Source organism: Chiloscyllium plagiosum, unplaced genomic scaffold (assembly GCF_037043375.1).
Source record: "Chiloscyllium plagiosum isolate Xiang-an unplaced genomic scaffold, Cpla_swu_hap1 HiC_scaffold_50, whole genome shotgun sequence".
In the NCBI taxonomy this organism is placed as follows: domain Eukaryota; kingdom Metazoa; phylum Chordata; class Chondrichthyes; order Orectolobiformes; family Hemiscylliidae; genus Chiloscyllium; species Chiloscyllium plagiosum.
Genome location: NW_028270188.1, coordinates 47,020,111 through 47,034,437, shown reverse-complemented (window position 1 = coordinate 47,034,437; position 14,327 = coordinate 47,020,111). Strand labels below are relative to the sequence as shown.

The 14,327-nt window shown below is 57.1% G+C and overlaps 1 protein-coding gene across 2 annotated transcripts in view; it reads right to left on the bottom strand.

Annotated features, from left to right (window-relative positions):
• Positions 1-6,085: 6,085 nt before the first annotated feature.
• mtmr11 (myotubularin related protein 11) overlaps positions 6,086-14,327 on the bottom strand; it is a 73,137-nt gene continuing 64,895 nt past the window's right edge. For both annotated transcript variants that reach the window (XM_087985015.1, XM_087985016.1), the window contains 7 exons: positions 13,872-13,996; positions 13,699-13,777; positions 13,124-13,194; positions 12,012-12,184; positions 9,274-9,444; positions 8,855-9,103; positions 6,086-7,494 (listed from right to left, as the gene is read on the bottom strand). In XM_087985015.1, the coding sequence (XP_087841141.1) occupies positions 6,994-7,494; positions 8,855-9,103; positions 9,274-9,444; positions 12,012-12,184; positions 13,124-13,194; positions 13,699-13,777; positions 13,872-13,996 (1,369 nt within the window). In that variant the 3' untranslated portion in view covers positions 6,086-6,993. The remainder of the gene's footprint in view (positions 7,495-8,854; positions 9,104-9,273; positions 9,445-12,011; positions 12,185-13,123; positions 13,195-13,698; positions 13,778-13,871; positions 13,997-14,327) is intronic.

Sequence of the window (14,327 nt, the reverse complement as noted above, 5' to 3'; positions counted from 1 at the left end):
ACCCCCTCACTCTCTCGGAGGACCGATCACAGTGCCCCCTCTCTCTCCTGGAGGACCGGTCATAGCGCCCCCTGTCTCCTGGAGGACCGATCACAGCGCCCCCTGTGTCTTCTGGAGGACCAATAATAGTGCCCCCTGTCTCCTGGAGGACCGATCACAGCGCCCCCTGTGTCTTCTGGAGGACCAATAATAGTGCCCCCTGTCTCCTGGAGGACCGATCACAGCGCCCCCCTCTCTCTCCTGGAGGACCGATCACAGCGCCCCCTCTCTCTCCTGGAGGACCGATCACAGTGCCCCCTCTCTCTCCTGGAGGACCGGTCATAGCGCCCCCTGTCTCCTGGAGGACCGATCACAGCGCCCCCTGTGTCTTCTGGAGGACCAATAATAGTGCCCCCCTGTCTCCTGGAGGACCGATCACAGCGCCCCCTGTGTCTTCTGGAGGGACCAATAATAGTGCCCCCTGTCTCCTGGAGGACCGATCACAGCGCCCATTCTCTTGCCTGGAGGACTGATCACAGCGCCCCCTCTGTCCTGGAGGACCGATGACAGCGGCCCTTCTCTCCTGGAGGACCGATCTCAGCGCCCCCTCTCTCCTGGACGACTGATCACAGCGCCCCCTCTCTCCTGGAGGACCGATCTCAGCTCCCCCTCTCTCCTGGAGGACCGATGACAGCGGCCCTTCTCTCCTGGAGGACCGATCTCAGCGCCCCCTCTCTCCTGGAGGACCGATGACAGCGGCCCTTCTCTCCTGGATGACTGATCACAGTGCCCCCTCTGCCCTGGAGGACCGATCACAGCGGCCCTTCTCTCCTGGAGGACCGATCTCAGCGCCCCCTCTCTCCTGGAGGACCGATGACAGCGGCCCTTCTCTCCTGGATGACCGATCACAGTGCCCCCTCTGCCCTGGAGGACCGATCAGAGCACCCCCTGTGTCCTGGAGGACCGAGCACAGCGCCCCCGCTCCCCTAGAGGACCGATCACAGTGCACCCTGTGTCCTGGAGGACCGATCATAGCGCCCACTCTATCCTGGATGACCGATCACCGCGCCCCCTGTATCCTGGAGGACCGATCATAGCGCCCCCTCTGTCCTGGATGACCGATCACCGCACCCCCTGTGTCCTGGAGGAACGATCACAGCGCCCCCTCTCTTCTGGGGTGACCGATCACAGCGCCCTCTGTATCCTGGAGGACCGATCACAGTGCCCCCTCTCTCCTGGAGGACAGCTCACAGCGCCCCCTGTGTCCTGGAGGACCGATCACAGCACCCTCTCTGTCCTGGAGGACCGATCACAGCACCCCTTGTGTCCTGGAGGACCGATCACAGCGTCCCCTGTGTCCTGTAGGACCGATCACAGCGCCCTCTCTGTCCTGGAGGACCGATCACAGCACCCCCTGTGTCCTGGAGGACCGATCACAGCGCACCCGTGTCCTGGAGGACCGATCACAGCGCCGCCTGTGTTCTGGAGGACCAATCACAGCGCCCCCTCTGTCCTGGCGGACCGTTCACAGCGCCCCCTGTGTCCTGGAGGATCGATCACAGCGCCCTCTCTGTCCTGGAGGACCGATCACGGTGCCCGCTGTGTCCTGGAGGACCGATTACAGCGCCCCGTGTCCTGGAGGACCGATCACAGCGCCCCCTGTGTCCTGGAGGACCGATCACAGCGTCCCTTTGTCCTGGAGGACCGATCACAGCGCCCCCTCTCTCCTGGAGGACCGATCACAGCGGCCCCTCTCTCCTAGAGGACCAATCAAAGCACCCCCTGTGTCCTGGAGGACTGACAATCTCAGCGCCCCCTCTCTCCTGGATGACCGATCACAGTGCCCCCTCTGCCCTGGAGGACCGATCATAGCGTCCTCTGTGTCCTGGAGGACCGATCACAGCGCCCATTCTCTCCTGGAGGACCGATCACAGTGCCCCCTCTGCCCTGGAGGACCAATCATAGCGCCCTCTGTGTCCTGGAGGACCGATCACAGCGCCCACTCTCTCCTGGAGGACTGATCACAGCGCCCCCTCTCTCCTGGAGGACCGATCACAGAGCCCTCGCTCTCTCCTGGAGGACCGATCACAGCGGCAGCTCTCTCCTGGAGGACCGATCACAGCCGCCCCCTGTGTCCTGGAGGACCGATCACAGCGCCCCTCTCTCCTGGAGGACCGATCACAGCGCCCCCTCTCTCCTGGAGGACCGATCACAGAGCCCTCGCTCTCTCCTGGAGGACCGATCACAGCGCCCACTCTCTCCTGGAGGACTGATCACAGCGCCCCCTCTCTCCTGGAGGACCGATCACAGAGCCCTCGCTCTCTCCTGGAGGACCGATCACAGCGGCAGCTCTCTCCTGGAGGACTGATCACAGCGCCCCCTCTCTCCTGGAGGACCGATCACAGCGGCAGCTCTCTCCTGGAGGACCGATCACAGCCGCCCCCTGTGTCCTGGAGGACTGATCACAGCGCCCCCGCTCCCCCTAGAGGACCGATCGCAGTGCATCCTGTGTCCTGGAGGAACGATCACAGTGCCCCCTCTCTTCTGGAGAACCGATCACAGTGCCCCTCTCTTCTGGGATGACCGATCACAGTGCCCCCTCTGCCCTGGGAGGACTGATCATAGCGCCCCCTCTGTCCTGGAGGACTGAGCACAGCGCCCCATCCCTCCTGGAGGACTGAGCACAGCGCCCCCTCTCTCCTGGAGGACTGATCACACAAAGCCGCCCCCCCCCCCCCCTCCTTTCTCCTGGTGGACCGATCACAGCACCCTCTCTCTCGCCTGGAGGACCGATCACTGCGCCCCCTCTCTCCTGGAGGACCGATCACAGCACCCTCTCTCTCGCCTGGAGGACCGATCACTGCGCCCCCTCTCTCCTGGAGGACCGATCACTGCGCCCCCTCTCTCCTGGAGGACCGATCACTGCGCCCCCTCTCGCCTGGAGGACCGATCACTGCGCCCCCTCTCGCCTGGAGGACCGATCACTGCGCCCCCTCTCGCCTGGAGGATCGATCACAGCGCACCCTCTATCCAGGAGGATCGATCACAGCGCCTTCTCTCTCGCCTGGAGTACCGATCACAGTGCCCCCTGTGCCCTGGAGGACTGATCACAGCGGCCCCCTCTGTCCTGGAGGACCGATCACAGCAACCCCTCTGTCCTGGAGGACCGATCACAGCGGCCCCTCTATCCTGGAGAACCGATCACAGCGCCCCTCTGTCCTGGAGGACCGATCACAGCGCCCCCTCACTCTCTCGGAGGACCAATCACAGTGCCCCCTCTCTCTCCTGGAGGACCGACCATAGCGCCCCCTGTCTCCGGGAGGACCGATCACAGCGCCCACTCTCGCCTGGAGGACCGATCACTGCGCCCCCTGTCTACTGGTGGACCGATCACAGCGCGCCCCCCCCCCCCCCCCCGTCCTGGAGGATCCATCATAGCGCCCGCTCCCTCCTGGAGGACCGATCACAGCGCCCCCTCTGTCCTGGAGGACACATCCCAGCACCCCCTCCCTCCTGGAGGACCGATCACAGCGCCCCCCTCTCTTCTGGAGGACCGATCACTGCACCCTCCCTCTCTCCTGGAGGACCAATCACAGCACCCTCTCTCTCGCCTGGAGGACCGATCACAGCACCCCCTCTCTCCTGGAGGACTGATCACAGCGGCCTCTCTCTCGCCTGGAGGACTGATCACAGCGCCCCCTGTGCCCTGGAGGACCAATCACAGCACTCCCTCTCTTCCGGAGGATCGATCACAGCGCCTTCTATCTCGCCTGGAGTACCGATCACAGTGCCCCCTGTGCCCTGGAGGACTGATCACAGCGCCCCCGTGTCCTGGAGGACCGATCACAGCGCCCCCTCTCTCTCGGAGGACCAAACACAGCACCCTCTGTGTCCTGGAGGACCGAGGAGAACTGCCCCACCTTCCCCACACCCTCTCAATGCTGGAAAACAACCTCTTTCCCACCCTCGTTCATTTTGTGTAAACACTGGACCCTTCCCTTGGGTCTCATCACCAACTGGATGTCCCTGGGTCTCCCTCCCACCTCACACCCCCCTCCCCTCTCCCAAATCTAGTCACCCCTCCCCCATTATCCCTTCCTAAATGCAATCACCCCTCCCTATCATCCCCTCTCCCAAATCCAGTCACCCCTCCCCATCACCCCTCCCCCAAATCCAGTCACCCCTCCCCCTCACCCCTCCCAAATGCAGACACCCCTCCCCCATTCCCAAATCCAGACACCCCTCCCCCATCAGCCCCAAATGCAGACACCCCTCTCCCCTCTTCCCAAATGCAATCATCCCTCCATCACCCCCCCTCCCAAATGCAGACACCACTTCCCCATCACCCCCTTCCAAATGCAGACACCTCTCCCCATCACCCCCCCTCCCAAATGCAGACACCACTTCCCCATCACCCCCTTCCAAATGCAGACACCTCTCCCCATCACCCCCCCTCCCAAATGCAGACACCTCTCCCCATCATCACCCCTTCCAAATGCAGACACCTCTCCCCATCACCCCCTTCCCAAATGCAGACACGTCTCCCCATCACCCCCTTCCAAATGCAGACACCTCTCCCCATCACCCCTCCCAAATGCAGACACCTCTCCCCATCACCCCCTTCCCAAATGCAGACACCTCTCCCCATCACCCCCTTCCCAAATGCAGACACCCCTCTCCATCACCCCCCTCCCAAATGCAGACACCTCTCTCCATCACCCCCCCTCCCAAATGCAGACACCTCTCCCCATCACCCCCCCTCCCAAATGCAGACACCTCTCCCCATCACCCCCCCTCCAAATGCAGACACTCTCCCAAATGCAGACACTCTCCCCATCACCCCCCTTCCCAAATGCAATCACCCCTCCCCCATCATCCCCCCTCCCAAATGCAGGCATCCCTCCCCCCTCCCAAATGCAATCACCCCTCCCCCATCATCCCCCTCCCAAATGCAGGCATCCCTCCCCCCCTCCCAAATGCAATCACCCCTCCCCCATCACCCGCTCTCCCAAATGCAATCACCCCTCCCCTAATCTAGTCAACCCCCCCTCAGCCCACAAACTGGTGGACGCCCCCCTCCCTCAAACAGGTGGCTTTTCTTTGTCATTCAAGTGTTTTGCGTTCTGAAGAAAAGTCAGTGGACTGGGAACATTACCCCTATTACATTCTCCACCGATACTGCCAGGCCTGCTGAGTTCTCCAGTATGTTCCGTTGTTATTTGGAGAGCGCCCGGGTTTTGGCTGACAACGGCATCCAGACAATGACCATAACCAACAAGAGACTGACTCACCAGGGTGGTGGCCCCTTGACATTCAATGGTATTAGCATCACTCAGTCTCCCACTATCGATATCCCAGGGTGTTACCATTAACTCAAAACTAAACAGCATGGAATCTTCCACATAAACAGTGTCTACAGGAGCCAGTCAGAGGCTAATGACCCTGCAGAGAGTAACTCACCTCCCGAGTCCCCAAAGCCTGTCCACCATCTACGAAGCACAAGTCAGGAGTGTGAGGGAATACCTGCCTGGATACCTTCAACAACACAAAACATCAGGACAAAGCTATCTGCTTGATTAGCACAACGTCTACAAAGATCTGCTCCCCCCACCACTGGCGCTCAGCAGCAGCAGCAGCAGCAATGTGCACAATCTACAAAATGCACTGCAGAAATTTATCAAAGATCCTTCGGCAGCACCTTCCAAACCCATGGCCACTTCCATGTGGAATGACATCTAGAAAACGCTTGGGAACCCCACCCCCTGCGGTTGCCCTCCGAGCCTCACGCCATCCTGACTTGGAAATATATCTCCGTTCCTTCAGTGTGGCTGGGTCAGAATCCTGGAATTCCCTCCCTGGAATTCCCTCCCTGAGGCCACTATTGGTGTACGTGCACCACATGGATGGCAGTGGTTCAGCAAAGCAGCTCAGCACCCACACTCTCAAGGGCAGCTCGGGGACAGGCAATAAATGTTCCCATATCATACAAATGAATTGGATAGACAGTTACTAAAACCACAGTTCAACTTATTCTCAAACGTACTGCTACGGATCTGTTCATCCTGTTACTTGTTCTCAGTTAAATCAGCCAACAGACAGTCCAAAATAGTGTTAAAACTATACTTTATTATTGTCAAAAACTAGAGTTAATTGGGTTACAGTACAAAATATATAGAAACAGCAAGCCCTGTCAGACTACTGCATTACAACCTCTGTGAACACAGCTCAAGTAAAGTGCGTTGGATTCCAGAATCTTGAATTTCTGGTAAATTCTATCCATTTCCCTGGTTTTCCTTAACCCTTGTTCCTTGGGATTGACAGGAAACAGAATCCGAGCACTGAAGGATTCCCTATCCCCTTTCCTGAAGCTGCTGCTCCCATTCCCCATCGTTTGTACCTTGTTAAGGGGAGGGGGGAGCAACAGCAGGTTATTAATCCATGATGAGCATCTGGGCCAAGTCCACGGCCATTTCTCTGGGTTGGGGGGGGGGGGGGGGGGGGGGACACATGAAAATCAATTTCAGTCTCAAAGTGAACAGCGGAGGACATCTCCGTCTGTCCAGAACAGACAGCAGAATGGGATCCACAGGACCCATCCCCACCTCTGGGAGGGGAACGGGTGTCAGTCTCTATCAGGGAGAGGAGGGGAGTATGGTCAGTCTCCCTCAGGAAGGGGAAGGGTCAGTTTTCCTCGGGGAAGATCTGCTCAATCCCAGAGCCTGAGGAGTGAGTTAATGACAGTGAATGAGGGAAGGGGGAAGGAAGGGGAGGGGACAGTTTAATCCACAATGAATCCCTGGACCCTTGCCCGTGCCCTGTCTCTCAGTACCTGTGCAATTAGAAACATCTTGGAACAGTCAGCGAAATAGCCCTCAAGCTGAATCCACAACTTGGGAAATTTGTTCAGAAGCACCCAGCTCCGCTTCTCTGGGAAACAAGTCTGTGTTTGGTCCTTTGTGGCTGTGATTGGGAAACCTGGAGAGACCACACCTGGGGCTCACTGCAGGCAGGGAGCTACCGTGTAGTACTGCTGACTAGCATGGAGAAGGATGTTTCCATGGTGGTGCTGTCAGTTCGGTCGGTGGGGGGAGGTGTGATGGATCCTTGCTGATTATCAGAGTGAGGGATCTGATTGCCCTGGTGATCCAGTCCATTGATCTGCTGACTAGTTTGTTGCTGCAGTCTCTGCCGGAGGCAGCTGATCTGAGCGGTGAGAGCAGACAGTAGGCCATAGGTGTTCTCTACCTCCACCTGGGTCAGCCAGCGAAGGTAGCAGCTCTTCCAGAAGCGGATGCTGGCTGCTGGGATGGGAGGGAGCAAGAGGCCACTGGGATCCAGGGAGGGAGCTGGGGAGATTCTCTGCGGTTGCTCCAACTCCAGCAGGCTCTCCAGTGACTGGCTGAGTTTACTAAGCTTCTTTGTTACCGATGTGTTCTTCCATGGCAGGAACTGGGTAGCAGTGAGGAGCACACCTTTACTCAGGAGGTAGACCGACCTCAGAGGCAGAACATCACGCTGCAACACAGGAGAACAGCAGATAAACTGGGCTCATGGGCAGGGACCAGAACAGAAGCTTGGACTGGTCCCCCACCCCACTCCCTCTCTCTAATATAGGGGTCAGTGGGCAGGGACCAGAACAGAAGCTTGGACTGGTCCCCCTCCCCCCACCCCACTCTCTCTCTCTAATATAGGGGTTAGTGGGCAGTCACCAGGAGCAGGAACCCTGGCTGATTTCCCCCCCCCCTTCTCTCTCTAATATAGGGGTCAGTGGGCAGTGACCAGAACAGAAGCTTGGACTGGTCCCCCCACCCACCCCACTCTCTCTCTCTAATACAGGGGTCAGTGGGCAGGGACCAGGAGCAGGAACCCTGGCTGATTTCCCCCCACTCTCTCTCTCTCTCTAATATAGGGGTCAGGGGGCAGTGACCAGGCGCAGGAACCCTGGCTGATTTCCCCCCCCCTCTCTCTCTAATATAGGGGTCAGTGGACAGTGACCAGGAGCAGGAACCCTGGCTGATTTCCCCCCCCCCCTCTCTCTCTAATATAGGGGTCAGTGGACAGTGACCAGGAGCAGGAACCCTGGCTGATCTCCCCCCCACCTCTCTAATATAGGGGTCAGTGGGCAGTGACCAGGCGCAGGAACCCTGGCTGATTTCCCCCCTCTCTCTCTCTCTAATATAGGGGTCAGTGGGCAGTGACCAGGCGCAGGAACCCTGGCTGATTTCCCCCCCCCCCCTCTCTCTCTAATATAGGGGTCAGTGGACAGTGACCAGGAGCAGGAACCCTGGCTGATTTCCCCCCCACCTCTCTAATATAGGGGTCAGTGGGCAGTGACCAGGAGCAGGAACCCTGGCTAATTTCCCCCCCTCTCTCTAATATAGGGGTCAGTGGGCAGTGACCAGGAGCAGGAACCCTGGCTGATTTCCCCCCCCCCCCTCTCTAATATAGGGGTCAGTGGGCAGTGACCAGGAGTAGGAACCCTGGCTGATTCCCCCCTCTCTCTCTCTAATATAGGGGTCAGTGGGCAGTGACCAGGAACCCTGGCTGATTTCCCCCCTCTCTCTCTGTAATATAGGGGTCAGTGGGCAGTGACCAGGAGCAGGAACCCTGGCTGATTTCCCCCCTCTCTCTAATATAGGGGTCAGTGGGCAGTGACCAGGAGCAGGAACCCTGGCTGATTTCCCCCCTCTCTCTCTCTAATATAGGGGTCAGTGGGCAGTGACCAGGAGCAGGAACCCTGGCTGATTCCCCCCCCCTCTCTCTAATATAGGGGTCAGTGGGCAGTGACCAGGAGCAGGAACCCTGGCTGATTTTCCCCCCCCCCTCTCTAATATAGGGGTCAGTGGACAGTATCTGTTTTTATTCAGATTCTCACCTTCTCAGTGTTGTGATGCTGGGCCATGGATTGAGTATCACCGCTGTATAGGGTATTTCTGAATAACTGCTGATGCCCAGTTGGAAACTGAAGCGACCAGTCCCAGACCGATGGTAGTGGACAGCTCCTCTCGTCCCGAGAGAAGAAACCACCCTTCAGCACCACCTGCTGGACACGCTGCGCATTACGAGACAGCGACCAGTCATTGGTGAAAGGGGTCATTCGAGTGTTCATACCTATTGGGAGAGACTGACGATAGAGAGAGAGATACGGTCATCAGGCAAAACAGAGAGAAACTAACAGTGTCCCTGGACTCTGTGAGCAAAGTGAGAGAGAGAGAGAGAGAGAGATAGAGATTGTGGGAGAGCAAGCAGATGGGGTTTGGAGGAGAAGGGAGAGAGAGATTGTGAGGTGCATACCTGCTGAATATAGATCCGTTCCCTTGAACAGTTGAACAGGAAAGTGCCAAACAGCACAGTGTGGGTGCTGTCGTGTAACGCCATAAGGTAGCGATCTGTGAATTCAAAAAAGCCTCTATAACGGTCCAACAATTGCCAAACACAGTCCAGGAAGAGCAGGAATACTGGAGACTGGAAAACAGGATTAAACAGGAGTTACAGCAAGAGCTCACCCATGACATACCGCAAGGTGGACAGTATAGTCTAACAGGAAAACCAAAACTTCAACCGCACAAGATTAGCTACACACTAAGGACTTCGAGAGTCTTTTAAACAGAGTAAAGCTCCCTCTACACTGTCCCCATCAAACACTCCCAGGACAGGGACAGCACAGGGTTAGATACAGAGTAAAGCTCCCTCTACACTGTCCCCCATCACACACTCCCAGGACAGGGACAGCATGGGATTAGATACAGAGTAAAGCTCCCTCTACACTGTCCCCCATCAAACACTCCCAGGACAGGGACAGCACAGGGTTAGATACAGAGTAAAGCTCCCACTACACTATCCCCTATCAAAAACTCCTGAGACAGGGACAGCACAGGGTTAGATACAGAGTAAAGCTCCCTCTACACTGTCCCCCCATCAAACACTCCCAGGAACAGGGACAGCACGGGGTTAGATACAGAGTAAAGCTCCCTCTACACTGTCCCCCATCAAAAACTCCCAGGACAGGGACAGCACGGGGTTAGATACAGAGTAAAGCTCCCTCTACACTGTTCCCCCCCCGTATCCCAGGGACAGGGACAGCATGGGGTTAGATACAGAGTAAAGCTCCCTCTACACTGTCCCCCAAACACTCCCATGACAGAGACAGCACGAGGTTAGATACAGAGTAAAGCTCTCTCTACACTGTCCCCCCATCAAACACTCCCAGTGACAGGGACAGCACGGGGTTAGATACAGAGTAAAGCTCCCTCTACACTGTCCCACAACAAACACTCCCAGGACAGGGACAGCTCAGGGTTAGATACAGAGTAAAGCTCCCTCTACACTGTCCCCCCATTAAACACTCCCAGGGACAGGGACAGCACGGGGTTAGATACAGAGTAAAGCTCCCTCTACACTGACCCCCATCAAACACTCCCAGGAACAGGAACAGCACGGGGTTAGATACAGAGTAAAGCTCCCTCTACACTGTCCCCCATCAAACACTCCCAGGACAGGGACAGCACGGGGTTAGATACAGAGTAAAGCTCCCTGTACACTGTCCCCCATCAAAAACTCCTGAGACAGGGACAGCACGGGGTTAGATACAGAGTAAAGCTTCCTCTACACTATCTCCCATCCAATACTCCCAGGACAGGGACAGCATGGGGTTAGATACAGAGTAAAGCTCCCTCTACACTGTCCCCCCCCCCGTATCCCAGGGACAGGGACAGCATGGGGTTAGATACAGAGTAAAGCTCCCTCTACACTGTCCCCCAAACACTCCCATGACAGAGACAGCACGAGGTTAGATACAGAGTAAAGCTCTCTCTACACTGTCCCCCCATCAAACACACACAGTGACAGGGACAGCACGGGGTTAGATACAGAGTAAAGCTCCCTCTACACTGTCCCACAACAAACACTCCCATGACAGGGACAGCTCAGGGTTAGATACAGAGTAAAGCTTCCTCTACACTGTCCCCCCATTAAACACTCCCAGGACAGGGACAGCACGGGGTTAGTTACAGAGTAAAGCTCCCTCTACACTGTCCCCTATTAAACACTCCCAGGGACAGGGTCAGCACGGGGTTAGATACAGAGTAAAGCTCCCTCTACACTGTCCCCCATCAAACACTCCCAGGACAGGGACAGCACGGGGTTAGATACAGAGTAAAGCTCCCTCTACACTGTCCCCCATTAAACACTCCCAGGACAGGGACAGCACGGGGTTAGATACAGAGTAAAGCTCCCTCTACACTGTCCCCCATCAAACACTCCCAGGACAGGGACAGCACGGGGTTAGATACAGAGTAAAGCTCCCTCTACACTGTCCCCCATCAAACACTCCCAGGACAGGGACAGCACGGGGTTAGATACAGAGTAAAGCTCCCTCTACACTGTCCCCCATCAAACACTCCCAGGACAGGGACAGCACGGGGTTAGATACAGAGTAAAGCTCCCTCTACACTGACCCCCATCAAACACTCCCAGGACAGGGACAGCACGGGGTTAGATACAGAGTAAAGCTCCCTCTACACTGACCCCCATCAAACACTCCCAGGACAGGGACAGCACGGGGTTAGATACAGAGTAAAGCTCCCTCTACACTGACCCCCATCAAACACTCCCAGGACAGTGACAGCACGGGGTTAGATACAGAGTAAATTTCTCACTCTGAAGGTAGTAAATTAATGTAATGTGAATGGAGTAACAAACCTGAACAAATGTTGAATGTTCTGGGGACATTGAGATAAAAACGTGAAGTGTGAAAGAGTGATCATGAAACCAGTGCTGACTGCTCTTTCACTGATCTGTCCTTACATCTGCCATCCCGAGCTGCTCTAGATAACTGATAGCCCCCAGACCCACAGCAGCGTGGGTGATTATTAGCACTGGCCTATGTAGCTCTGGCCATATCCCAGTAGACAGCGATATAGGTCCCTGTGCAATGCCACAGAACTGTCTGACAGTGGGCAGCCGCCTGGTGCAGAGTCAGGAAGGGCTGTCGAAGAGCAGCTATGACTGCCCAGAGAACGGGAGCCTCTCACCTCGTCTTTCTCTGTCGCTCGCAGCTGGTTGAAGCGGTCACTGAAGCGGTGACCGGCCTCCACCCACTCCTTCTGCAGCAGGCTCTGAAATCCCAGGATGGTTCGGCAGTAAGGATCCAGCTGCACCTGGACCAGTGAAGAGATAACGCAGGCCAGATCACGGTCATCGGTCTCTGAGGGAACACCGCTCACAGTTAGCAGCCTTCGGGAGAGCCCGGGGCCAACAGCACCCCCACTCACCCATTCACACAACCCCAGCACACAGAGCCAGCCCCTTCAGGAGGGGGAGGGGGACCCCGTACCCCAGCACACAGAGGCAGCCCCTTCAGGAGGGGGAGGGGGACCCCGTACCGCAGCACACAGAGCCAGCCCCTTCAGGAGGGGGAGGGGGACCCCGTATCCCAGCACACAGAGCCAGCCCCTTCAGGACAGAGAGGGGGACCCTGTACCCCAGTGAGATAGAGTCAGCTCCTTCAGGAGGGGGAGGGGGACCCCGTACCCCAGCACACAGAGGCAGCCCCTTCAGGAGGGGGAGGGGGACCCCATACCCCAGCACACAGAGCCAGCCCCTTCAGGAGGGGGAGGGGGACCCCGTACCCCAGCACACAGAGCCAGCCCCTTCAGGACAGGGAGGGGGACCCCATACCCCAGCACACAGAGCCAGCCCCTTCAGGACAGGGAGGGGGACCCCATACCCCAGCACACAGAGGCAGCCCCTTCAGGACAGGGAGGGGGACCCCGTACCCCAGTGAGAGACAGCCCCTTCAGGAGGGGGAGGGAGACCCCATACCCCAGTGAGAGCCAGCCCCTTCAGGAGGGGGAGGGAGACCCCGTACCTCAGTGAGGGTCAGCCCCTTCAGGAGGGGGAGGGGGACCCCGTACCCCAGTGAGAGTCAGCCCCTTCAGGAGAGGGAGGGGGACCCCGTACCCCAGAGAGAGAGAGTCTGCCCCTTCAGGAGGGGGAGGGAGACCCCGTACCCCAGTGAGAGAGGGTCAGCCCCTTCAGGAGGGGGAGGGAGACCCCGTACTCCTGGGGAAAGCTGCTGTAAATTTGGAAGCTCTGGTTTGGAGCTGGTGGAAATGTAATGGTGAATGGGAAGAAGGAGCCTTACCCTGCAGAGTGACAGTCAGCCTTTGGTTACTCAGCAACGAGGAGATTTCACTTGCCTTCTTTAGACACAGCCTGGTTTGGGGAGGAGAAGGAAGGAGATAACAGTCACGATGAAACTGTCTGTACAGTGAGTGAACAGGAAGCTCTCTATTGCCCCTGGCCAGACCTGTTCATCCCCAAGATTTGATTTATTATTGTCACATGTCCCTCAGTACAGTGAAAAGTGCTGTTTTTGCTTGTAATACAGAGAAATCATACCAAACAAAGTGGATGAGGGGAATAGAGCAGCACGAGGAATACAAGGTGACAGCTGCAGAGGAAGTGCACGAAGAGAGATCAACCTGACCTTTGAAATTTGAGAGGTCCATTCAGAAGGTCTTGGAGTCATAGAGATGGACGGCACGGAAACAGACTCTTCGGTCCATCCCGTCCACGCCGACCAGATATCCCAACCCAATCCCAATCCCAGTCCCACCTGCCAGCACCCGGCCCGTGTAAGTCGAACAACAGACAGGAAGGAGGTGTGAGAGTGAGCAGTGATTGACAGCCCCAGTCTCTGACCCACTGGGTACGTACCTCACATACTCCAGCCAGTGTGTCCCCTCGAGGGTCGACAGCCACTTTTCATCAGAGTCCTTGAGGGAGCTGGGATTCTCTGTAATACAGGCAGCACCAGTCAGTTCCTGCAGATCGCACAGCCCTGAGCAATACAACAGCAAAGACAGACAGGCAGGGTTTGGGGTACTTACCACAGCTGCAGAGAGTTCGCAGTTTGCTGTACGCCTGTTGGATTTCTAGGGGATTTGGTAAATCATCTGACAAGTCAGCGATCACCAGCCGACAGTGCGCACCATACAACAGTTCCTCCAGCTTACTGAAGAGGACAAAACAAATCAGGAGAGACAGAGAACAGGTAACGAGAAAGCCATCAACCAACCAGCTCACGGCAAAGGGCCGAAACCACCAACCAACCAGCTCACGGCAAAGGGCCGAAACCACCAACCAACCAGCTCACGGCAAAGGGCCGAAACCACCAACCAACCAGCTCACGGCAAAGGGCCGAAACCAACAACCAACCAGCTCACGGCAAAGGGCCGAAACCACCAACCAACCAGCTCACGGCAAAGGGCCGAAACCACCAACCAACCAGCTCACGGCAAAGGGCCGAAACCACCAACCAACCAGCTCACGGCAAAGGGCCGAAA